Consider the following 27,277-nt stretch of genomic DNA (forward strand, 5'->3'; position numbering starts at 1 on the left):
AAATCTTTGAATATATATATTTTTAAAGCGAACATTTTTAACTAAAATCTTTGCTTCTGGGGGTCCCTGGAACAAAATATTTTGATGGGGGTCCGCCGCCAAATACATATCATTTTGGGGGTCCTTGACATGAAAAAGATTGAGCACCACTGACGTTTTTCAGAATACTGTTGAGATTTAGGAGACATGTAGAATCGGCTTCAGGTCTCAATGGGTTAATGGATGGTGTCGGGGCATTCCACATGTTGATGGCGGAGCAGTAGAATGAGAGTTTTCCCATGTTTGTTCTAAATTTAGTTGGTACCAGATCATGGATGCTCCATCTACAGTATATGGGTGTCATTCACTCTGGAGAAGTCGACAGGTATAATCTTGCAAACTGCCGGATACAGGCAGGGCGGTAAGCAGGGCGTTGCCACGCAGGCCCGGCACGTCTCCTTCTCCATCGCATCCTCCCACCGGCCCGCCGCCTCCTCCCCGCCCGCCATCTTTTGGCGCGGACCCTGCCGATTCCGCCTCTCTGCGTTTTGGCAGCAACTCGCCGGGCCAGCCTGCCTCATCTTCGCCGGCGCTCTTTTCTCCGCCGCCGTTTGGCAGCTGTTCCCACACCCACCCCCCCCAAAAAAACACCCCCTCACCCGCTGCCTCCTGTGTCCCCTTCTTCCCATAATGCCGCTGCACGTCGGTACACACACACACACACACACGCGCGCACACACGCTGAAGCGCACACCGAGAGCACGAGTTCCCAGATGTGGCTCTTCCTGCCTCCATGGTTATTCGGTGTTTGGGAAACTGAGTTAATTAGAGGCAGAGACAGCAGTGGAGTGTGTGTGTGCCGGAAGTATGTGTGTGTGTGTGTGTGTGTGTGTGTGTGTGTGTGTGTGTGTGTGTGTGTGTGTGTGTGTGTGTGTGTGTGTGTGTGTGTGTGTGTGTGTGTGTGTGTGTGTGTGTGTGTGTGTGTGTGTGTGTGTGTGTGTGTGTGTGTGTGTGTGTGTGCGTGCGTGCGTGCGTGCGTGCGTGCGTGTGCGTGTGTGTGTGTGTGTGCGTGCGTGTTTTTCCGTGGCCACTCCATCTGCAGACTGCATAATGGCTAGGGACATTGAAGTAGGGACTCAGTGTGTGTGTGTGTGTGTGTACAATAGCAGGACTGTGATAAGATCAATAGAGACCTCTTTCATCTCTCGTCATTTTTCTGGCTCTGAAAAAAACATAGATCCCTCTACTGTATATCTCTCTTTCACTATCGTATCTCTCTCTCTCTCCCTCTCGCTTTCTCTTTCTCTGTGTGTCTCTATGTCTCCTCTCTCTCTCTCTCTCACTCTCTCTCTCTCTCTCTCTCTCTCTCTTAGTTACCACACATTGTATTGATGTTATAGATAGATAGATAGAAATTCTGTCCAGCAAGTATCCAACTAGGCCTCTCTCTCTCCCCCTCCCCCTATATATATATATATATATATATATATATATATATATATATATATATATATATATATATATATATATATACACTGTTCAGCAGTAATGCACTATACAATATTCTCTTTAATATGAAGCTCAGTTAACCCGGACCCTCCTCTTTTATGATTATCGATGGAACCATTTCACTTTTTTCTCCATCTCAAGAGGTTGCGCACCACAAAAGAAAGCAAAATAACAACTCATCCCTGGAATACAGTCTGTAATCTGTCCAGGGTCCTGTCCTTTTGTCTGAAACATGTGCACGTCAGTGACTGGTCTGAAATGGCGATGATATCGTCGCTGTCGGGCAGAAACCTTGTATCTCCATATTTCAACTGTTTATGTTTTTTCTAGGGCCGGGACCTTATCGCGTTAATTTCGATCAATTAATTACAAAAGAATTATCGCGTTAAAAAAATTAACGCATTTTAATCGCGCCTATTTTTTTCACCGCGGAACGTTTCTCACTGGACGAGTTTCAGACGGACCTATTATCCAGCGCACCAGGTTGGTGCGCTGGTATTATCGGTCCGCCTGAGAAGCTGTCTGAGAAGTGAGAACGACGTCGTTCTCACAACAACAGAGCAGCCACTGAATGAAGGGGGGGGGGGGGGGGGGGTGCACGATGCGGTGCGGGTCACATGCGCGCGATTTTTTAATAATTAATTAAACGACTATAAAACAACTAACAACAACACACTCTACCAGCCTCCAATGGTGGCAAATTAGCAGATCTACAAGCTCACAATGCCTTGTGCTTGTAGATCTGCTATTTTCACATGGTTACTGTATGTTTTATAATATTAATCGAAATCTACAAAGTAACTTGTAACTAAAGTTTTGAAATAAGTTTAAAAGTTAAATATTTGCCTCTGAGATATATTGGAGTTACTGGAGTAGAAGTAAAAGTATTAAAAAATTGGAAATAGGCGTATTCGAGAGTCCTCAAAATTGTACTTAAGTACAGTTCTTGAGTACATGTACTTAAAGACGTTTACCAAAATCCATTTGAAAACAATTTTTCTCACTGATCTCAGGTCAAATATTGATGTGCGATTAAAATGCGATTAATTTAGATTAATTAATTACAAAGCCTCTAATTAATTAGATTAATTTTTTTAATCGAGTCCCAGCCCTAGTTTTTTCCCCGTGAAATGAACGCCCTACTTCGTACATCGTACAACAGGTGTCACATGAAGGAGCGACAATTGCAGATCTCAGAAGCTCGTAGATCTGCTATTTTCGAGATGTTTTGAAAGTCAAAGTGAAACGTGTGGGTTTTATAAACGTTGAACCAATTGAACGTATTAACAATTAGCTCATGACTAAATAATAACTGCATTGGATCTATTGGAACACAGGTTAATTTTTTCCCCCCAATTCCCTGAAAAGTAACCGTTTTGGACGTACTTTTACACGGTTTCCGCCGACGGCCACGACCTACTGTACAGTCAGGTCCACATCTTGCAGCGGATGACTCCTTAACCCATTAAGACCTGGAACTGTGTCATTTTTTGATTTGAGCTAAAAAGCATTATTTTACACTTTGGCTATTCAAAAATAGCAGATATACAAGCTCATAGCGCGGCACCGAGTGCCGCGCTATGAGCTTGTAGATCTGCTATTTTTGAAAATTCGTGAAAATGTTTGCAAATCTTTGAATATATATATTTTCAAAGCGAACGTTTTTAACTCAAATCTTTGCTTCTGGGGGTCCCTGGAACAATATATTTTGATGGGGGTCCCCGGCCAAATACATATAATTTTGGGGGTCCTTGACATGAAAAAGATTGAGCACCACTGATATAGAAACATACGTTTTTCAGAATACTGTTGAGATTTAGGAGACGTGTAGAATCGGCTTCAGGTCTCAATGGGTTAAGGGGAGCCTTGATGCAACCCCTCCACCGCCCCCCCCTCCCTCCCCCCCCCCCAGGAGACAGGAACACAGGACAAAGTTCCTCCGGGTTAATTAAGCGGGCGAAAGCTCAGATCGGCGGCGCTCCAGGAGAGAGTCGATGACGAGTCAAAAGCGAATATCGAGGACTCGTTCCCTTTTCCTCGCCGAAACTTTGATTTCTGCTTCTAGCGGGATGGGACTAATTGGTGGATGGGGAGCCGGTCAAAAGGATATCGCAGCGCGCCTTTTTTTTTTTTTCCCTGACGAGGCCGAAGGGCCCGGGGACACAAAATCAAGATTCCCTTTCCCCCTCTTAACCCATTCAAACCGAAGTTTTCTTTGGCTGTTCAAAAATAGCAGATCTTACAAGCACCGAGTGCCGCGCTATGAGCTTGATCTGCTGTTTTGAAAAATCGTGAAAATTTGTGCAAATCTTTTAAAATATATGTTTTTAAAGCGAACATTTGTAAAATAGTTATTGTTCCAGGGACCCCCCAGAAGCAAAGATTTGAGTTACAAATGTTCGCTTAAAAAATGTATATATTCAAAGATTTCACACATTTTCACGATTTTTCAAAATTAGCAGTGTGCCTCGCTATGAGCACGTATATCTGCTATTTTTGAACAGCCAAAGAAATCTGAAAAACGACAGAGACGCGTTCCCGGAATAAACGTGTTAATCATCCCGTACGGGGAAGAGTGGAAACCTGCCCTGTGGCGTGAAATTAGAGACCGCAGGATGCGGCCCCCCTTGCCGTAGTTATAGCCGCTTTCGCCTCGGTCCTGGGCTGATGAAACCGACGTCTTGAGTCGGCTAATGGGAAATCAATAAGTGCTCTGGCACGGCCCCCCCCCCACCCCCCCGAGACCCCCGGGGCTTCTCCTCGTCACTGCAGTGCTCTCGCTCTCCACCGCACAACTCTTTACCTCACACACTTTACCCTGTCTGTTGCCTGCATGCAGTTTCTCTCTCTCTCTCTCTCTCTCTCTCTCTCTCTCTCTCACTTTCCTGCTCTCGCTCGCTCTCTTCTTCTTTGTCAGGATCCCTCTCTATCGACCCTTCTATTAACATGGACCCCTCTCTCTCTCTCTCTCTCTCTCTCTCTCTCTCAGTTCAATTAATTTCAATGCAATTCAAAGAGGCTATTGGCATGACAAAACATGGGTTTACTCCGCCAAAGCAAACATGTTAAATGAAACGATCAAAACTAAGAAATGTATGGATGTACCATGACATGGAAGCTAAAACAGAGCTGTAAACAGAGCTATGTCACATTGCAACCGAACTTGTGAACTAGCTTACAAACATGCCCTGTCTGTCTGTCTGTCTCTCTCTCTCTCTCTCTCCATCTCTCCATGTCTCTACTGTATTTCTCCCACCCCCCCCACCTCTCTCTGTATTGCTCCCTCATCCCTGTGCTCCATGTGGCTCCTCTCTCCCTGACACACTTCTCAGCATTGACTCTATCAGGATAAACATCATATATCATCCTTTTGAAGTAAAGATCAGCGAGCCTTATTTACTCTGCTGCCCTATTTTCACCATGCCTCTTCAGAGCTCTGTGTGCGCGCGTGTGTGTGTGTGTGTGTGTGTGTGTGTGTGTGTGTGTGTGTGTGTGTGCGTGTGCGTGTGGTGTGCCTATCGTGCAAGTTGTGTATCTGTTTGCATCGCTGTATGCTGTGCGCGTTTGGGACTGTGTGGGTGTGTACTGTAACTCTGTCTTACTCTTGTGTCAGTGATGGAAAGTAAGTACATTTACTCAAGTACTGTACAATTTGAGGTACTTTATTTGAGTATTTAAAAGTTGTGATACTTTATTCTTGATGCCAATACTTTTGTCCAGTAAAACATTACTTGTAACAGAGTATTTTTATATTGTGGTATTGCTACTTTTTCCACCTCTGATCTGTGTATTTGTTTGTGTGTGTCTCTCTCTGGAGTGGGGGGGGGGAAACTTCCATCTTTGTTGTGTGAATGCTCCAAGCGTATGAGCGTGTGTGTGTACTCTGGTTGTGTTCCGGGCTATAATACGGCGCTCACTGTATATCAGTGAGTGAAACAGATCTCGGCCTCAGAAAAGGAAATTGGTTTTGCCGTCACAAATCAACCGTTTGACAAGACGGACCACTCCCGTCTTAAAGAAACCTGTCAGACGTTGTCGTTCGGGGGGAGGGGGGGGGGGGGGTGTTAGCCGTGGCAGGTGATTTTTGGAACAGGCTGTTGTGTGCCACAAACTCTTTTGAGACGCTGTGCCATTGTCTCCATCACCGTCTGGGGTTTTATACAGAGACCACCCCGGTGACCAAAAACAAGAGCAGGTGTGAGCCCTAGTCTGGCCACAGCTGTGACCCGCGTGCCCATCAACAGATGCACACATGTTGTCAATTTACCCTTGACGACTGTGCCCTTAAGGCCAGACCGCACCGATGCAACTAGTCGCAACTGCCATTGGGGATAATGGTTGCAAGCAGTGTTGCATTGCTGAATCGGAACGTGGTTGCACTCTATTTTAATGACGTGACGCGCACTTTACACTGCAGGTCACACAATGGACAATTGATATGCATCTAGGCTCATTCCTGTGTTAATCCACCTGGTGTGAGTCGGGAGCCTTTGTAAACTTTGTCGCGGTGTGAATTTAAAGTTGTTTTAAAGCGTGTGCCTGCCGTGCTCCTGGTCAAATAGGTTCCTGCACGGCGTGCAAGGCCGTCCCATGAGCAATGCAACCCTCGTTGCGAGTCGTTGCAAGTAGTTCGATGTTGCAAGGAGTTGCATTGGTGTGGACTGGCCTTTAACCTCGCGCTGGATTCGTTTTTAGTTTTTTTTTACCTCGTCTCATGGCGGCCCGTTTATGTACATACCTGCATACCGTCACTGTTGGGACAGAAACCTCTTACCTCCAACTTTTTGTGTGTTTTTTTTGTAAATTAACGCTCAACTTGATCATACTCCAGCCTCACACACAAGTATCAAAAGTAGCAGATCCACAAGCTCGTCCAAATCTCTAAAATGTCTACATTGTACCCTGATGCTACTCACCCTGGATGCATGCTGTTATCAATGTTTGCTCCCGACCTGACCTAATGATCTCTCTCTCTCTCTCTCTTTCTTGTCATTGTATCTTCTAGGTAAGCCATTCATCCCTGTCTCTACTCCCTGCAGAGCGGTCGCTGAGCGGTCCCTCTTCCTGCATTATGTCATGTGTAACGTATGGTTACATTTTATGGCGAGTGGGTGACTGCTGGCCATCATATGGTCCACTTCTGTTCATGCTATAATTCATGCAGCTGTGTGGGTTATTTAGCATGTTTGTTTTCTGAAGCGGATCCGTGGCTTTGGGTGTTTGTTTGATGGGGGGGGGGGTTGTACACGCGTGCACTCATGTGCACGTGATAGCCGTTGTCTTCAGGCAGAGTGCTTTGTGTGTAGACAATAGCGGATCATCTGTCGAGAGCAGACCAATAGATTAGAATATCAGAAAATTAGAAATAAGAGTCATATTCATAGGGTTCCAGTGACAAACATCTTAATTACCCATGATGCATCACTGAACATTGTGTGAGTCACCTCTGTGAGTCACCTGTCTCATCTCAACAACGCATTCCCGACGGAGGATGTCCTTTTGATGAGCTTTCAGTATTTGTATTTACTTTTCATTGAACAGCTTCCGGTTTTAGAGCACAACAGGGCCCGCTATTGCGCTTTAATCTTCTACTCGTCTTATACTCAAAGCAGAGAAGGCCACGGTGAAACATGTCTTTAATAGCTGTTCGCAGAAGGTTTGTGTGTGGGTGTGTGTGTGTGTGTCTGTGTGTGTGTATTAGTGACGTGGGTCTCACACAACCCCGAGAGAAAAAGGCAAGCAACCCTTTCTTCACTAAACCCAGCGATTCCCAAGAAATTCATTGTTCAATTCCCAAATGGGAGATTTTATATATTTTTTTGTTAAGTTTAGGCACTGTTATTATGCTTAAGTTGTAGTTCCTGTTATGAACCATCATCACACGTCAGTTACTGTACAATCACAGCAGGTTAAATGTGTGACTCTGCAACTTTGGTCCTCGGGCGGTGTAGAACTCAGACATGCCCTGCAGTCAACACGACACACACACATACACACACACACACACACACACACACACACACACAAACACTCACGTACACACGCGCACGCACACACACACACCCAGCCTGGCGGTTTGACAAAACAAAGAGATCACAGAGAGTTCAGAGAGCGGGCGCAGGAATATATACTTCCTGTCTGCGACAATTTCACAGCGGTGTACATTAATTCAAAGTCAAGGAGGGGGAAGGTGTGGAATTAAACTGCCCCCCTCCCCCCGACCCAAAGGACACTAAAGTAAGGAGGGAGAGAGAGGGAGAGAGAGAGAGAGAGAGAGAGAGAGAGAGAGAGAGAGAGAGAGAGAGAGAGAGAGAGAGAGAGAGAGAGAGAGAGAGAGAGAGAGAGAGAGAGAGAGAGAGAGAGAGAGAGAGAGAGAGAGAGAGAGAGAGAGAGAGAGAGAGAGAGAGAGAGAGAGAGAGAGAGAGAGAGAGAGAGAGGAAACAAAGGGAGGGGTAATATAGCACGGTGGAAAGTGTTTCACTATAGGCCCTTTCCCTTGTAATGGAGGGCTCCCATGGTAGCTGTGGGGGGGGGTGTAGGGGGGGGGGGGGTGCTACGTGCGTGGAATGGCTGATGAGCCAACAGACAAGACATCATGCTCATTCCTCTTCCGGCAGGTTGGCCGGGCGGGCGGTCATGTGGTGCGTTTTCCTCCCTCCCGGACGGGATGGGAGCACGTTTATCAGCAATTCCCAAGTTACACGAAAGACGGATGAGGGGTGTGTGTGTGTGTGTGTGTGTGTGTGTGTGTGTGTGTGTGTGTGTGTGTGTGTGTGTGTGTGTGTGTGTGTGTGTGTGTGTGTGTGTGTGTGTGTGTGTGTGTGTGTGTGTGTGTGTGTGTGTGTGTGTGTGTGTGTAGAGGAGTGCTGTGGGAAATGCTGTGGGGGTATTTGTATGTTGCCTTCGTTCACATGTCTCACATTGCGTGTCAGATTCTCCACTCCTCTCTCCTCTCCTCCCATGATGTGACATGTCCCAGAGGAGTGCCACTCGTCATATAATAACAGATTCATCCAACCATTCCATCCTTGAGAATCCATATATACACACACACACACACACACACACACACACACACACACACACACACACACACACTCTGGCGGTATAAAGACATTGCACACAATACCCCGTGTCCTCCACAGAATACAAAAACACTCGTGGTTGCAGCTGCTCTCCTCCGTCCACAGGAAGGCCACTTGATTCAGGGATGTTCTCCCCACGACCACTTCTACACTCTCTGAGTTCAATTCACTCTCACAGCTTTGAATCCCTTTGCCTGCTCTGTGCCTCTACGGCCGTGCTTTCAAAGTGGGGTCCATGCCCACCCCTTGCCAAGGGGGTCAATTGGAAAGGAGAGGAGAAAATATAAAAAAATGTAGTTTTGTAGAACGTCAATTTGAGCTATTTCCGTGTTTTTGAGTGGTGCCAATCGCTTCTACAAGTTACAATGTGTGTATGCATGCATGTATGTATGTATATTACCATGTACCATGACCACTTGCAGCTAGTTGCAATACAAACCTGCAAATGATTATTAAATGATTATTACAACACAAACAGGATGGCACAGTGCGGCATTCACACACACATGCACACACACGCGGGAAGGCAAAGCGCGAACACACACGGCTGTCCGTGTGTGAACAGCAGCCGTATTGGAAAGAAATTGGGCCTCTTCCTTATACTTCCTTCACAGGTCTTACCAATTATATTAATTAAGCTCTGTTCCATTAGTGTAGCACAGTGGTTTTCAAACTTTAAACATTTTCCCCATAACTCAGAGTGTACAGCCCATAAGGAGCCATAACCCCCTCAAGAAACCATGAGGGTCCCTGGACCCCACTTTGACTTGTGTTTCCAGTGAGCCAACATGCACAATATCAGCACCCTGACTCTGTTTGACCAGAATGGAACAGAGCCTTCATTTAGTATCATTGGTAACACCTATGAACGAAGTAAGGAAGAGGCCCAAATTTCTTTCCAATATGTCTGCTGTGCATATACAGTAGAGCCAATATGGGAGGCCGCAGCCACAAGCTATATGGCTATAATTTGGGGGTCCCTGGCATCGTGGAAACGTTTTGGGAACCCCTGCCCCCTGTTCTACATCACCGCGAAGCTCCTCAATATGCTGCTGACCTATAGCCCAGTCAGGAAAAACCATGAGAGAAAAATAAAACCACAAAAGAGAAAAATAAAACAAAAGAAAAGGGAGGCGGGGACTGTGTCAAATGTGGCATGCGTAGCATTCTTTTCACGTTTTTATTTATTCCTTTTTTTTTTTTTTTTTTAATCTGTGTTTGCTAATTACATGCCAGCCTGTGGACTCACCACTGTGGTTGGACAACAGACCGGCGTTGGGCTGCCAGAGCCTTTGGCACACCGCAGCTCGCCCTGGGAAATGGAGAGAGAGAGAGAGAGAGAGAGAGAGAGAGAGATGTGAGGAATGAGAGACCAGTCATGTGCCTCTTCTCTTCTCTTCTCTTCTCCTCTCCTCTCTTCTCCTATACTTTCCTCTCCTCCCACCATAACTAGAGGCAAACTGCAGAGCGATGATCTCCCCCCTCTCGTTCTCCCCCCTGCCCCCCCCCCATCCCCCCGTCATCTCTGCCTCCTCCCTGCCTCAACAGCCCGGCCATTCACGCGCACCACATAATCGCTCTCTTTCTCTCTCGGCTCCCATCCCCATCCAACAACCCCCCCCCCCCCCTCTCTCTCTCTCACACACACACACACACACACACTGCACCCCCCCCCCCCCCCCCAAGGTCACTCTCTGCCATTGTGCCTCCTCCTCCCTAGTTGCTCTCAAAAGGCTCATTGAGATTGGCCGTGGAACCTTTTGGTAAATATTTAGCGCGTCCCTTCGGTTTTCATGCGCCGTGTGGCATGATGGAGGGTCACATGACCTTGGGTGCGTAGATATACCCACATGGCTTTGAATGTGCGTGTGTGTGTGTGTGTGTGTGTGTGTGTGTGTGTGTGTGTGTGTGTGTGTGTGTGTGTGTGTGTGTGTGTGTGTGTGTGTGTGTGTGTGTGTGTGTGAATTTGATTGCTTCACTGACATTTTGCATGCGCGTGCACGAATGTGTGGGTGTGTAGTCACACAAGTGGTGGTTGATCTGTGTGTACAGGCTAAAGTACTTATACTGAACAGCAGCCATTCCCAACCTGTGGGCCGTGAGGATGTAGCAACTGGACCCCCAAATAATTGGCAAGCACAACGATTTTAGTGATAATATAACATTAATACAAAAATAAATAACAATGTCATAAAAAGAGTCATGGTATTAATTCACAGTACAGTACAGTACATGTGTAGTTTGTGTTGGGTGAAGTCGTCCTTTAATGGTCCATTTGGTTCCATTTGTACATTTTCAGAGTTCCATATACATACTGTAAGAGTATTTAACTTTTAGTTACAATTTCCTTTTCACATTTCATCTGTAGCATTGCTGATGATATCACGTTGTATAAAAGGCTGATTCCATCGAGTGCCTCTACTACTGTAATTATTATGCTTCACTCTAACAAATAGTCTTTTTTTTTATAAAACTGGCTTTTTGTACATTGGCAACATATCAATAAGCTTCACCGGTGTTTGATTTGTGAGCAGAAACTGCCTTGTAATAGCAACAAATACAAAATGTCAAACTTGTGTGTAATTCAATAACGCTAACGGGGAGAGAGAGGAGAATAAAAGTGGATGGATGAGGGTCTCATTGGCACAATCCTACGGTGTGTGTGCATGTGTGTGTGTGTGTGTGTGTGTGTGTGTGCGTGCGTGCAGCTAGTTAGTTTTGTGTTCAAAACGTTTTCATGTTAAGGATCAAAAATCTATTCAAAATCAAATGTTCACAATTTTTCACAATTTTATTTCAAAAATATCCAAGCACGGTTAAAGTGGTTAAACTGATTTTGATGCTATATTAGCTAATTTTGCGGTGGACCCCCCGGAACCCCCCTCAAGGACCCCTGGGGGTCCCCGGACGCCACTTTAAGAACCACTGTAGTTTGTCTTTAACCCGTTCAATCCGGGAACGCATCCGTGTCATTTTAGATTTCTATGAGCTATTAAAAAAATAGCAGATATACAAGCTCATAGTGCGGCATTTGTAGAATCTCCAGAAGCAAAGATTTGAGTTATTTGAGTTTGCTTTAAGAAAAATCTATATATTATAAATCTATATATACACACATTTTCACGCCTTTTTAATAAATTGCAGATCTACAAGCTTGTAGCCGCGCTATGAGCTTGTAGATCTGCTATTTTTGAATAGCCAAATAAATCTTTAAATGTCACCGCTGTATTATACATACTTTTCAGATATACATTATGATATAATGAAACACACATTAACCACTTTAGCCCTATTTTATACATAGGCTATTTGAAAATAGCCGATCTACAAGCTCACAACGCGTCGCATCGCGACGCGTTGTGAGCTTGTAGATCTGCTATTTTCAAATATTTAGTACTTTTACTTTTGGTACTTTAAGTACATTTTGATGCCAATACTTTTGTACTTTTACTCAAGTACATTTTGAATTCTGGACTTTTACTTGTAACAGAGTATCTTTATATTGCAGTATTGGTACTTTTACTTAAGTAAAAAATGTCAGTACTTTTTCCACCACTGCAATTGACGATACCTTTTGTTGGCTACTGTCAATGCTTGCACAACACTAACATCACAAACAGGCAAGGTCAGCATTTTACCCTTCTGTTAGTTTTCATCCTGTACTAGAAAACAAACTACTGTAAAACCTGTGATGTAACCTGGCCTGCATGGGCTTTATTGCCCTTTGTAGCAGTGGTTCTCAAACCTTTTCATGTCAAGGACCCCCCAAAATGACATGTATTTGACCGCGAACCCCCATCTCAAAATCATTTTGTACCAGGGACCTCCAGAAGCAAAGATTTGAGTTCAAAATGTTCGCCTAAAAAATACATATATATTCAAATTGTCATGATTTTTCCATATTTTTAGCGGTGCCAACCGCTCTACGTTTGACTCTGTCTGTGTGTCCGTTTGTTTGACCCTGGGATGAATGAGCACGGGATTTTAAACAGCTATAACTCCAGTTTGCAGCATGCCACCAAGTCCACATTTGGTATGTGGACTTAGACCACCAATAGGCACGAGCATGCATTGATGAAGTTATCAAAGAGGGGTCCAGGGACCCCCAGCGCCCGTATGAGCACGGGATGAGCTCGGGATTTTAAACAGCTATAACTCTATAACTGAAATGAGTTAAGCCCCGCCCCAAAGGCACCGCTTCCTTCACACAGGGTGTGATTTTTTAAATAAATCGTGTAGTTCTGCTGTTTTTGAATAGCCACAGTATAACATATGGTTAAGGGGTTAAAATGATAGTGATGCTGTATTAAAAAGATTAGCTGGGCTATAAAAAAATGAAGCTGATAAATGAGTACTCTCTCCTGATTGGCAGAAATGTCGTCACCTATACTGAAAATGAATTTTCTGTAGAGACAGGGAGACTGCTGTTACTGAACAAACACTCTAGTCTATAGCAATGTTTACAGAATACTGCATTAACCTTTTAACAAAAAAAAAGGTTTTGTTTGAACCAAAAAATATCACTTACCTACCTTGTTTGTGCGTGCATGAAGAACCTATAAGGGAGAGAGCCTGGGGGTGGTGTGGGGGGGTGTGCTGGATAAATGTGTGTCAGGCAGAGTGCGCCCGGCGAGTGTGCATGATGAGATCAGCCTGATAGATACATTTCACACCCCGGTGGCTCGCTCTCTTCATGTTGGCTTCACAGCCGGCTTTGGTGTTCCGTCAGCGAGCATAACAGGTGATTATTCCGCCTGACTTCCGCAAGGGGGGAAGGGGGAGGGCGGGGTGGGACGGGGGGGTGGTGGGCTGCTGGTGGCAAGAAGCAGAGAGAGAGAGAGAGAGAGAGAGAGAGAGAGAGAGAGAGAGAGAGAGAGAGAGAGAGAGAGAGAGAGAGAGAGAGAGAGAGAGAGAGAGAGAGAGAGAGAGAGAGAGAGAGAGAGTAAACCACAGGCCAACGGGGTCAGCGCTGGGTCATCGCTTGGGAAAGTTGGGCCCACGAGACCAGATGGTTCACCCAATCATATCCCTCGGTCAGGCTGAAGAAATACTGCAAAAACAAATTAAAAACAATTATTCTAGTTGCTTGAACCAATCTGTGTTACAGAAAAACAGTGTTTCTCAACCTTTCTTAATGTCAAGGACCCCCAGTTTGAATAACGACAGGCCACGTACCCCCAATTTGATACAGATTTGTTTTTATCTCTGGGACCACAATCTCTCTCACAGTGTTAATATAACTCTGAGAGTTTGCACACCCTCAGAGTTACAGACCCATAAGGACCCATAAGAGGACCATTTGGGCCTACTAGCTACCATTTGGAGGTGGTTGGGACCAGTACAACGCCTACTGTTTGACGAGTAGTACTGCCTGAAGCTCATAAGCACAACATCTTTCTTCTGTCCCGGGTTTGAATCACGGGGGTACGTAGGACATGAAACTGAACAGATCGCAGCTTTAACTTCTCTCTTCAGCATCCTACTATACGGCGCCCCTTGAGCAAGGCACTTGACTTCCAGAATGCTGCCGTATAGTGAGCAGAAGCGGCAGACTGGGTTTGTTCAGAAGTTGAATTGATGTAACTGTACGAGTGTGATGATGCAGAGGGGGGGGGGGGGGGTGAATATTCCCCGGGTAGACGAAAGTTTTTTAATTTTATTAAAAAGACAAAATATATTGAATATACATTCTCACCTCCGAGCCCATTTCCTTTTATTGCCGCAGTGAGGCCTGTGTGGACGGGGGGAAAGTGTCGACGACGTTTGCAGATGGGGCAATAAAAAAGCGTGCTGTAACTTTGACATGCAACAGTACTGCCACTGTACAATAATGTGACTCAAAGATGAGTCTGCATGTCACTGCAAACACATTTGAGAGTTTGCAGTGTGTGTGTGTGTGTGTGTGCACAGTTGAGTTTCTCTGCTTTGTAAAGATGCTGTTCTCTGCTAGCATGGGGGTCGATTTGCTGCGACGTGTTGTGTGAGCTGTTAGAGCGGCTATTTTTGTCATACAAAGAAGTATCTAGAGCTTAAGTGGTTTAGAACCACTTCATCCATTTATCCGTTGGCTATTCAAAAAGCCAATAATTTTTTGTACCCCTTTTTCTCCCCCAATTTAGTTGTTATGCCAATTCATTCCTCTCCACGCACATTTCTGTGTGTTGTCACTGCTGTTGTATCCTACTGACTCACCTGCCAGTGAGGAGCCCCCACCAGGAGGACGTAGAGCCTTCGTCCTACTCCTCCCGCCCAACTTTTTTGGTTTGGGAAATACTCCTTTGTGTTCTCTTTACAAATCAAATCTAGCCATAGCGTGTCGACATTTAGAAGCAAACTCTTTTTATAGTTGAAAAACATCAACCACCCCACCCTCCCCTCCCCCCTCCACCACCACCAGCTCCACCATTGAGCCCTGGGCGCTTCACTCCGCTGCACCCAGGAAGCCTCCTCAGAGCAATTAGCCCGACCACTTGCAAGCCCGCTGACCTCTAGGAAGGAAACATACAAATAAATACCTCCTTGTATTCCTCCTCCTCCTCCTCCTCCTCCCTCTTGAACTTGATGGATTACAGAGCGGGAAGATGTTCCAGTAATGGGGCTCTCTCTGACGGAGTGACAGGTGCCATTGGGTGCACTCAGAGAGAGCCAGTGAGTGGTTGAGAGAAGAAGTACCTCTGATTGTTTTTACTTAAGTAAATACAGTGAAAGCAATAGCACAATGTAGAAATGCTTTGCTACACAAGTGAAAGGCTTGTATTCAACTTTTCTACTTGAGTAAAAGTACAAAAGTATTGGCATCAAAATATACTTGAAGCACCTGAAGTAAAAAGGGCTCATTTTGCAGAATGTCCCAGTTTTCTTTTTCTTCAAAATGTGTCGCTTTTGCAAAATAGCCGATCTACAAGCTCACAATGTGTCACATGGAGAGAGAGAGAGAGAGAGAGAGAGAGAGAGAGAGAGAGAGAGAGAGAGAGAGAGAGAGAGAGAGAGAGAGAGAGAGAGAGAGAGAGAGAGAGAGAGAGAGAGAGAGAGAGAGAGAGAGAGAGAGAGAGAGAGAGAGAGAGAGAGAGAGAGAGGTGTCATTTTTTAACAGGAAAAAAGCATAGAATGCTTAATTCATTGGTTAATGGTAAATGTTTTGGTTAAGCCTAAAGTTTTTAAATAATTGCATAAAGTACAATATTTGCCTCAGAGATGTAGTGGAGTAGAAGTATGAAGTATTGTACAATACCGTAAATGTACAATACTCAAGTAAACTAAAACTACCTACATACAAATTGTACTAAATGCACTCGGTTGCTTTCCACCCCTGTGGCGGAAAGCCGTTGTGGTGAGATGCTTCTAATTGCCACAAAGCCGGCGAACTGCAAGTCTGTGCTAAGCTTCCGCGAGTGCGCTGTGCATAAAAGGTCGAGTAACGCACGCCACGGCACACCAACGTATGTCAACGATGTCGAGCAGAAACCTTGTATCTCCGTGATATATGATAGATATTTTTCCATTTGTTTCGTGAATTAAGGCCCTACTCCATCATACAAGAGTCACACAAAAATAGCAAAGCCAAAATAGCCGACCTGCTAACATGTTGCGCTTGTAGATCGGCTATTTTTGTCTTTTTCCGAAATCTTTTGTAAAGTAGAAGTGAAAGTCGTTAAGTGTGTCGTTAAGAGTTTTATGAATATTAAACCAATGAAAAATATTAACAAGAGCTTGTAACTAAATAATAACTATAAATAATAAAAAAGTTATGGTTTTGGACATAAAAGGTTTCTACCCAATAGCAATGCATATCGTCTCTGTCGGGTGGAAACCTCGTGATGTCCAAAACTGTTACTTTTCAGGATTCAAATTCAAAAGCATCAAAAGTAGCAGATCTACAAGCTCGAAACGCGTCGCTTCGCGCCGCGTTTCGAGCTTGTAGATCTGCTACTTTTGATGTGTTTGTGTGACGTTGCAGTATGATCAAGTAGGGCATTAATTTACGAAAAAACGCGAAAAGTTAGAATTTGGAGATAAGAGGTTTCTGCAGGACAACAACGATGTGCTACATGTACTGTATGCTCACAAACAACCACGTGCATGTCTGTCCGGCCAGGGTGTTGTTTGCATGGAAAATGTTAAAGCACGCGTGCCGTGACAAACCAGTGTTTGTTGCACGCTGGTTGTGTTAAGTGTGCATCCGGACGCGCACACACACACACACACACACACACACACATAAAAGCTTACAATGCATGGCATTCCCTGGTCTAAAGATACAAAGATAAACATTTACAAGCATGTACAAAGTGTCGCACGCACACACACACACACACACACACACACACACACACACACACACACACACACACACACACACACACACACACACACACACACACACACACACACACACACTCACATTCCCTCTCAAAGGCGTACAGTACAGTATAGTGTTACAGTGCGTGAGTGACAGAGGGTCGAACAGCTTTGAAAGCTGGTGCTGGGAACCTTCTGTCCTTTAGCTGAGATCCTGCTATGGCTGACATGCAGCAGTGTGGTGCTGAGGCTGCTCGCTTCACCCGTCCTCCCCCCATCTCTCTCTCTCTCTCTCTCTCTCTCTCTCTCTCTCTCTCTCTCTCATTCTTTTAAATCCTTTCTTTCTCCATGTCTGTACCTGTCAAACACTGTGTTTGTTTCTCTTGCCGCGCAACCACTCTTCTGCTTGTTGCTCTCTGCCTCTGTCCCTCTGTCTGTACGGGTCTTATAGATCGTGGTTCTCAAAGTTGGGGTCCGTTGAAGTGGGTTCCAGGGGGTCCCCAACTAAATGAGTTAAAATAGCCTAAAAAATATGTTAACCTTTAATTCTATATACATTTTTTTCTTTTTGAAACAACACACATCTTTTATGGGGGTCAGATGGGGGTCCATTGCATATTATTCATTTGGGGGTTTTTGACATGAAACAAGCCTAAGAACCACTGATACATGTGTATAGATCTTGCATGTGCACGCTTCAGGCAATCTCACGCACACACACACACACACACACACACACACACACACACACACACACACACACACACACACACACACACACACACACACACACACACACACACACACACACACACACACACACACACACACACACCGTGATTGTGCATGCCTCATTGCTATTTGCATTGATCTCTCTCTCTCTCTTTCTCTGCCTGTCTCTCTCTCTCTCTCTCTCTCTCTCTCCCTCTCTCTCTCCGTGCTTGGCTAAGCCCTGTGTGTGTAACCAATGGAGTGTGTGAACTATAGAGGAGAGAGTTCCCCGCGGAGTTCTGCCACTGGGAGCAAGAGAGAGCGCAATTAGAGGCAGGCTTCATAGCGTTAACACGGCACCTTTTATCTGTGTCCAAATTACTCAGTTGGCTGAATGCAATAAAGGCCTTTGTCCTGGTGGCTCTGACGCAAAGATAACTTTCTTTCTTTTCTCTCTTTCTCTCGCTCTTTGTTTGTCTTGTCCTCTGAATTCTGGAGTTTATGGATATGCGTGTGTTGTGTAAATGGCCGTTATGGTGCAGAGCGGTGAACGCGGAATATTTGACTGTACTGTATGTTGATTCTGATTGGACAATTTACATTTCAATCTAAGGCAGTGGTTCTCAACCAGTGGTCCGGGGACCACCTGTGGTACCAGGGGGTCCCCAGCAAAGTTAGTTAACATAGCGTCACAATCATTTTAACCGCTTAGCTTTTGGCTATTCAAAAATAGCAGATCTACAAGCTCATAGCGCGGCACCGAGTGCCGCGCTATGAGCTTGTAGATCTTTTTGAAAAATATAGATTTTTTTTGCAAATCTTTGAATATTTGTATTTTTTTAAGCAAACATTTTTAGCTCAAGTCTTTGCTTCTGAGGGTCCCTGGCACAAAACGTTTTCAGATGGGGGTCCGCGGCCAAATGTAAATCAATTTAGGGGTCCTTGGCATGAAAAAGGTGGAAAACCAGTCATCTAAGGCATTTAGGCATTTATCCAGAGTGACGAGATCAGAGGAAAGCCCAATTCATACGGGGTGGCGTGCGGATGCAACGGCTTGTGAGCTTGTAGGTTGGCTATCTTCCAAACGCAACACTGAGCATAAATAAGGCTTATGTGGCTTGAACCTTAGTCAACAAACGACAGGGTAAACGCTAAAGTAAATACAGTGCGAGGGTAACAAATTCATTGCTACAATAACTGTGATAAATATCAAAACCGTGCCATCTAAATAACATTCTTAGCGTCTGTGGACAAGCAAAAAATAGTATACATCTACATAACATACAATAGGTGAACAAGTAACCAACAGACATCTATATCAGGGGTCTTCAACGTTTTTCAGACCAAGGACCTCTTAGCTACTGTAAGAGAGAGATGAAGCAAGGACCCCCCATGTTGTATAACATTGTGTTGCAGAGTACACTTTTTCATTGATAGCTTCATAGACTTGTTTGACACCACTGTCGATGTTTATTGGATTAAAGTGTAATCTCAGACATTTAACCAACCGTCAATACTAAGTAAACTTGACCTTTTGGCTCTGTACTTGCTATGCTCCCCCACACCAAACCTCTTTACCGAAAATAGCAGATCTACAAGCTCACAACGCCTGGCAGGCAGCACGAGGTGTTGTGGGCTTGTAGATCTGCTATTTTCGGCTAAAGTTCTCCTCAGAACTGGGACGCTAGGGGTCAAAAAATCCTATCGCACAAAGATTTGGCGGACCCCCTGTAGTAACTCTGAGGACCCCCTAGGGGTCCCGGACCCCCTGTTGAAGATAGTATAGATTCCACGCTGGGGCAAGACCAAGCCTGTTGAGTGTCTAAGCGGAAGTACCGGAATTTGGCTGGAAGTACCGCCCAAAGAAATGACGTTGACACCTTACAAATCTGTTAACTTTCACCGTGAATGAAACAAGTCTTGTGATTGGTCGAAAAATATGGTTTCCGGGGGGGAAATACGTACTACGGAAGTCCCGCAAATTTATAGACACTCTCTGCATTAGGTCGTGATCAGGCTTGTCTCTTCTTCTCTCTTCTATAAGGCTGGGAGCGTGGCCAGTAGGTAGAGTCTGAAAGAGGTGAGCTTTCAGACTGCGGTGTAAAACAGGCTGCAGTCCTGATACAGCAGCCATATTGTGAAGACATTCACAGGTGTTGCCAATGATATGAAGGCTCTGTTCCATTCTGGTTCAAACAGAGTCAGGGTGCTGATATTTTGCGTGTTGGCTCACTGGAAACACTCTGCCAGACCAGTGTGTCTAAAGTTGGGGTCCAGGGACCCTCATGGGCTTCCAAATGGCCCCTTACGGGTGTGTAAAATGGAACCAAAAAATGGAAAAAATGGAACCAAATGGAACCAAATGGACCCTTACGGGTCCATTTGGTTCCATTTGTACACTCTCAGAGTTATGGGGGTCGTGGAAACCACTGTGCTACACTAAATGGAACAGAGCCTTCGTTAGTATCATTAGTAACACCTGTGAAGGAAATGATAATACGGCTGCTGTGCATAGAGCCTATTGAGAGGGGAGGTCATTCCACCGCTTGGGAGCAGAGTGCGGTATATGGTTCTGTAATGTCTGTTCTGATTATACCGCTTCACGAGAGCAATTTGTGTCGGACAGCCATTCCGATCAGATGGGTTAATATACTAGTGACTCTGAAAGGACAGCGATTAAACCTTTATTGATCCCGGTGGGGAAATGCAAGTGTCATATAGCAGCATGTACAGTTAGAATGAAACACAGGAGAGGTCAGGTAAAGGTCATTACGCACCAGGAGCCACGCGAATGAACCATACGAAAACGCATCGCGATTCGGTACAATTTTGAATACGGGACATTTGCTTGCAACGGAGTGTTTCTGCGTTGTGGTATTGCTACTTTTACTGTATTTCCTTTTTTTTTAAGACCTTTCTGTGATATACAGAGGTCTGTTTTTCTTTCTTTTTATTTGCAAACAGCTAAAGATATATCTACTTCTGGTGGTACTTTGGGGAAGGCCAGAGGTATTATTGTCTATTGTATTATCCTGAATCCTTTGCAGCAAAATGGGATTTATCTGTGATTTTTTAATATATTTTTTTCCATACAGTAGTGAGGGTCAGGCTTGGCCAGTGGCACAAAGGACCGTCCGAGTCGCTTTGTGGGGGTGACCGCGATTCTGATTGAACGTGTTTTGTGACGGCGATTCAATGGGTCTTTTTGAAGGATGTGCAGGCAGACATTGAACTGAAGGGAACCATCAGCGCGGTGCCTTTCAGAATGCAGTTTCCATTAGACTTCTTTTTTTCAATTCTCCCTCGAAGAAGAAAATAACGCAGCGACCAGAGTGACCCGATGACATAATCACACTGTATCGGTTTGTATGTAGGCTACCGTAGCTCACGGGTTCTCAAACTTTTTCAAGTTCAAGGACCCCCCAAATTGATATGTATTTGGCCGCGGACACCCATCTGAAAATGCTTTGTGCCAGGGACCCCGCAGAAGAGAAGATTATGTGTTCAAAAAAATAATTCAACATCTTCCAAACATTTTCAGGAGTTTTCTAAAATGTTGAAAAACGTATAAATGGATAAAGTGGTCAAAGTCACTTTGATGCTGTATCAACAAATTTTGCTGCGGAACCAATGCTGTATAGCTCACGGGTTCTCAACGTATTTCAGTGTAACGTAAAGTATTGGGCACTGCAATTTCTTTTGTCAAATTGTTCAGATTCAAGTCGGTTAACCCATTCAATCCAGGAACGCATCGGTGTCATTTTAGATTTTTAGCTTTAGCCATTATTTTATACTTATCTACTCTATTTTATACAGATCTACAAGCTCATAGCGTGGCACCGAGTGCCGCGCTATGAGCTTGTAGATCTGCTATTTTGGAATAAATCATGAAAGTTTGTGCAAATCTTTGAATATCTCATTTTTAAAGCGAACATTTGTAACTCAAATCTTTGCTTCCGGGAGGGGGGTCCCTGGAACAACATATTTTGAGATGGGGGTCCGTGTCCAAACACATATAATTTAGGGTGGTCCTCCAAAGTTTCAGAACCACTGATATTATAGCAACAAACGGTTTTCAGGAAACTTTAGAAGACATTTGTAGATGAGATCCAGGATTGAACGGGTTAACTGATCTCTTTGGTGTTGTGTGGGCAGTAGAGATCTCTTTTTTTGTATGACAGTCATACCTTCTGGGGTTTATTGAATAAAGCCCATTTTTTTGGCAGCCGCAGAGCAGCAAATGGACAAATGGCTCTCCTTAATCAATCACTTTCCATTCCACTATCGTTTTCATGTCCAGTTTTTTTTATGTTTTCTCCATCACGATGCCATGCACTGTAAAATCCTGAGTGTTCATTTAACTCTGGAAAAGTGTGAAATTGGACACTTTGCTGGTACATTTCGACACTTTCGTGGTTAAATTGACATTCAGGATTTTGCTGTGTATCTGTGGCACAGATGGCTGCTACAGAAGGCTGTGTGTGTGTGTGTGTGTGTGTGTGTGTGTGTGTGTGTGTGTGTGTGTGTGTGTGTGTGTGTGTGTGTGTGTGTGTGTGTGTGTGTGTGTGTGTGTGTGTTTTTCATATTCTCTGTACAGTATATATACACACACACACACGCGCACACACACACACACACACACACACACACACACACACACACACACACACACACACACACACACACACACACACACACACACACACACACACACACACACACACACACACACACACACACACACACTCCCCTTGGGAAACTCTTAAAGATTTAGTGATTATTTCTGCACTGGCTCCATGAATAAGAGACAATAAAACAGTACAATTTGCTGAGCATCACTTTTGCCGCTATAGGAGCATTATGTTTGACAAAGGTTTTGGGTAACTCATCTAGTAGAGTGTGTAAGTGATGGGAACCTACACCAGCACACATTAAAGGAGCAGTTCACCCAAAACACGACTTGTTTTCTATCAATTACAGACCCCATGAAGCCTTGAATTCATGGAGATTTGTTTCGTTTTTTAGTCACATTCCGAAGCCAATAAATTGATGGCCGGCGGAGTCTCCGGTACTGTGTCTCCTACTGACCAGCCACCCGGTCATCACATTATTGGCCTAGGAATGTAACACAAACAAACAATCTCCATGAATCCAAGGCTTCATGGTGTGTAATTGAAAGAAAATAAGTCATTTTTTGGGTGAACTACTCCTTTAAAGGTCCAAAGCAATGACCTTTCCTCTCCTCCGTTCCATTTCCTCTCCTCACTTGCCTCCTCTCCTCTGACCCCATCCTCTCCTCTCCTCTCCTCTCCTCCCTGCCACTCTCACATAGAGAGTGGGCTAATGAATGTGGAAAATTAAAATACCACTTTGATGAACTCTGTTACTCAATTAGTGCAATTAATTTTCCTGTGGCGCCGCAGACTAAAATGGAGTCACGGATGACTGAGTCACTTTGGCCGCCGTTTCACTGGCTTATTTTAATTTAACCGGCCGCCCGTGAATGCACGGTGTGTGTGTGCGCGTGTGCGCACGTGTGTGTGTGTGTGTGTGTGTGTGTGTGTGTGTGTGTGTGTGTGTAAGAAAGCGTCTGAGTGTGCATGCATGTGTGTGAGTATGAGTGTGCGTGCATTTGTGTGTGTATTGGGGGGTGCACATGAATCCAAGCCGTGTACGCTCTCATGTTTTCATATGTACAGTATGGGTGCATGGGTGCATGACACCGGGCACGAGCGAGAGAGAGAGTGTGTGTGTGTGTGTGTGCGTGCGTGTGTTTCATTTTACTCTCGAGTTTCAAAAGAAATTATGTTCTTTTTTTTCTCATTCACTGCGCAAGAGTAGTTTTAACCTTATCTTTTCAGAACTAATACTGTTCACGTCTGATTGAGCCCACACTGAATTACACTTTTTTTTCCCCCCAAACTATGAAAAGACCAGGGCTGTGTTGGACATGTTTTTTCTACTAGAATAGAAGTGGAGGAGAAGAGAAGAGAATTTAAAGGAGCAGTGTTTTGGCATGCCCTATGTTCCCTCAGGAGACTTTGTCTTATTGAAGGAAACAGCACTTATGATGAGACAAGCATATCGTCGCTTTCGGGGGGAAACCTTGTATATGTACAAAAAAACTTTCCAGGAAATGGAAAACGGATCCAATGTAGTTATTATTTGATCACAAGATCTTGTTAACTCTTTCAGTGCCAGAGTATTTTCATAAAGTATTCCCCCAGTGCCAGCATTTTTTTTTTGTTATTTTGTCATTTAATTTTCAAATAGCTTGTCTATATACAGTTTTAAACTCATACGACAGTTCTACCAGTAGAGCGCAGCAAATCGAGACATTGATGACCTCGTTGACTCGCTCGCCCCCTCCCAAACAGGCCCACGTCACATCCGGTCATAAACGGATGTGACGTTTTCGACAATTTCTGATCGGGTTAAAATACGATGTTATACACGACTACGATGACTGATCGTCACCCAGACCAAAGAGAATAGACGTGGACCTCTCCGTTCGTTTTGTATACCGTGTGAAAAACCGTGACTTTCCCTATTCTGGACGAAAATGACCGCGGGGAAAAAATGAGAACCGGAAACGGAATCTGCGTCATGATACCGGAACCCAATGAGTCTGAAGGAGTCAGGAAGTGAAAGTGATCATGAAAAATAAACAGAATAGCGCGACCACAGTAAAAAGTAAAAACTCGGGATTTCTCGTTCTGGCAGCGAGGGTACTCGGGGAAAACTCGGGATATCTCGGGGCGTGGCACTGAGAGAGTTAATACTTTCCATTGGTTAAATATTTGTAAAACCCACAGACACACTTTCAACCTGGCATCCATATTTTGAGTATGTCATTATCCAAAAATAGCAGATCTACAAGCAAACACTATTCACCATTCAACGTGTTGTGAGCTTGGCTATTTTTGCTACTTTTACGTGACGCCGTCATAATCAATTCATGAAAAAAATAACAAAAAAGTTGTAATATGATACAAGGTTTCTCCCCGACAGCAACAAATAAATGAGTTGCAGACATTATTAAACACAAGATGGGGTCTAATAATGAGGTGGCTTCCCCCGTGGATGTCTGACTTCATCAACATCACCGAGATACCCAAATGCGGAGGAACGGTGGGGGCCGTGCATCCCAGATTATGAATTCACAAAATAACCACAAAATGTGAAAAGTATTCCATGGCCTGCTGGCAGCGAGTGCACTCTTCTAGACACATGAATAGGCTCTATGCACAGCAGCCATATTAGATAGAAATTGGGCCGCCTCTCCCTTACTTCCTTCACAGGTGTTACCAATGATGCTAATTAAGGTTGTGTTCTATTCTGGTCAAACAGAGTCAGGGTGCTGATATTGTGCACGTTGGCTCACTGGAAACACTGACATCTACACCATTGGGTCCCAAGTGTGGTCCTGGTTCCCTCATGGTTCCTTGAGGGTGTTCCAAATGGACCGTAACGGGTGTGTCACTCTGAGAGTGTACAAATGGAACCAAATGGACCCATTTGGTTCCATTTGTACACTCTCAGAGTTATGGGTGTGCTTGAAATTAAAAGGTTTGAGAACCACTGTGCTACACTAGATGGAACAGAGCCTTCATTAGTATCATTGGTAACACCTGTAGGAAGTGGCCCAATTTCTTGGCCCGTGAAGGCTGCTGTGCATAGAACCTACAGTTCTCATTCACCATGACTCATTTCAGTCATTTGCATTCCATAGAAGTCAGCATGTCTTCAATAGAAGCATGTCACGCACCAAGAATAGCAGATCTTCAAGCCCCCAACGAACTGCGCTGCGACGCGTTGTGAGCTTGTAGATCAGCAATTTTTTATTAAGATCTAAAAGAGTATTTGAAGTGGTCAAACTAGAAATAGAATGCATGTTCAGAAGCATCTGCCGTAAAACCCCAATAGTCTGGGATATTTCATCAAAAGCAAAAGTTAAAGCCTCAATCTGCAATTTCTTCAACTGGTTGACTGTACTGTATGTAGAACAAGCAGGAATATAGGTTTACGAGGATGATACTAAAACATCGTCATTTTACATATTATGCAAATTGTTTAGGAAACAGAGCGTTAGTGTGGGCCGTTTCTTTCGCGTGGTTTCACAAGTCATAGATCAGGACTTAGCCTTAACAAAAAAATTCAGTCGTGAGATTTTATTGAGCTCTAATTCCTGTAGACGTCTCGGTCCTTAGGCGCCACAAGATGGGACCAAGAAAAGAACAACCAAGACGGGGTCTAAATAAACGTTATCACATCGTTGGCAGAGCTGGCCCCGGGGGCTCCTGGCATCCCTTAGTGCTGTGGTCTTGTCTTTGCTCCTTATGAAAAAGGCTGCCTGTTAACCATAAGGCGATTTGGTTTATGAAAGCCTCATTAGCGATGCAGCGGCGAGGCGTGTAGACCCGCTGTCAAGGAAATGTAATGACGAAACTGGTTTCTCCAAGAAGCTTATTTCTTGTACAATGACTGTTTTGTTGCAGAGGCCATCGAGTGTATAAGTGACAATGCAAATTAGAACATCATAACAAGTAGCACTTAGGTGTCGTGAGTTTCACGCACCGAAAATAACAGATCTACAAGCTCACAGCGCACAACTCTAAGTATAAATCAGGCATAACTTACTTCAACCCTAACCCCTAAACCTAACCTCTAAATGCCTACTCTTAACCCTAACCTGAATCTTGTCTTAATTGTAAGCCTGCAGTAACTCTAAAAATAAAAGTTATTTCTAACCATAAAACAGGAAAATGGTCATCACAACATCTATTTCTCAAATTCTTCTATACTTGTGGGGACACTTGACCCTCACAAGTATAGTAACACACACCCACACACACACACACACACACACACACACACACACACACACACACACACACACGCGCGTTCTCTCTCTCTCTCTCATAGAGCGGTTGCGTTCTCCACTCTGAGCTCTTCGGTGCATGGGTTGCGTTGCAGCGACAGGCTCCTCCCACCCTCCCTCCTCAGACCTGTTACCATGTTACCATGTTACCATGCCACCATCACGTCAGTGTGGCTGGCATACGGGCTGGTGGACAGGCGGCACGCGGCATGGTGCCCGCAGATGGCAGGGCGGTCAGAACAGGCTGCGAGAACGCTGCCCCGCGCCGCGCCGCTCCACACACACACACAAACACGCGGGAGCCTGCTCGCGGAATGCCAGCATGCACAAACACGTGCGTGCACGCATAAATACAGTGCATGGTGCCACACACGCCACACTCAAGCCTATTTAAGCCTATTTACGCCATTTACCACTCTCTAGTTTGAACATTTGACTACTACACTGTCCCTGTACTTTTGATCAGAGTCATGCATACAGTACATGTATGTGATATTTATTGATTTAGTTTATTATTTTGTTATGTTGGCACTGGAAACATACACACACACACACACACACACACACACACACACACACACACACACACACACACACACACACACACACACACACACACACACACACACACACACACACACACACACACACACACACACGAGAGTAGAGAACTACTACTCACTATGTTGTTGAGTGGGGATTAAGGGCCGGGCAATTAACCAAACATTTATTGAAACTGATATGTAAAACCATTAACCAATGAATCTCGCTCATGGAATGTTAATTGAATAATCGAAAAGCTGTTTGTTTTTAA

General features: G+C 44.6%; 2 protein-coding genes across 2 annotated transcripts in view; one reads left to right on the plus strand and one right to left on the minus strand.

Moving 5' to 3' along the window:
• Positions 1-27,277, plus strand: part of LOC311040606 (receptor tyrosine-protein kinase erbB-4-like) — a gene marked incomplete at its 3' end in the record, with an annotated part of 466,936 nt that overhangs the window by 102,004 nt on the left and 337,655 nt on the right. The window lies entirely within an intron of this gene.
• The window catches only part of LOC311041008 (uncharacterized protein), a gene marked incomplete at both ends in the record, with an annotated part of 84,107 nt that overhangs the window by 44,186 nt on the left and 12,644 nt on the right, over positions 1-27,277 (minus strand). The window contains one exon of the mRNA XM_084051445.1: positions 348-597. Coding sequence (XP_083907571.1) covers positions 348-597 — 250 coding nt within the window. The remainder of the gene's footprint in view (positions 1-347; positions 598-27,277) is intronic.

Source organism: Gymnoscopelus microlampas (genome assembly GCF_963454915.1).
Source record: "Gymnoscopelus microlampas genome assembly, chromosome: 24".
Taxonomy (NCBI): Eukaryota; Metazoa; Chordata; class Actinopteri; order Myctophiformes; family Myctophidae; genus Gymnoscopelus; species Gymnoscopelus microlampas.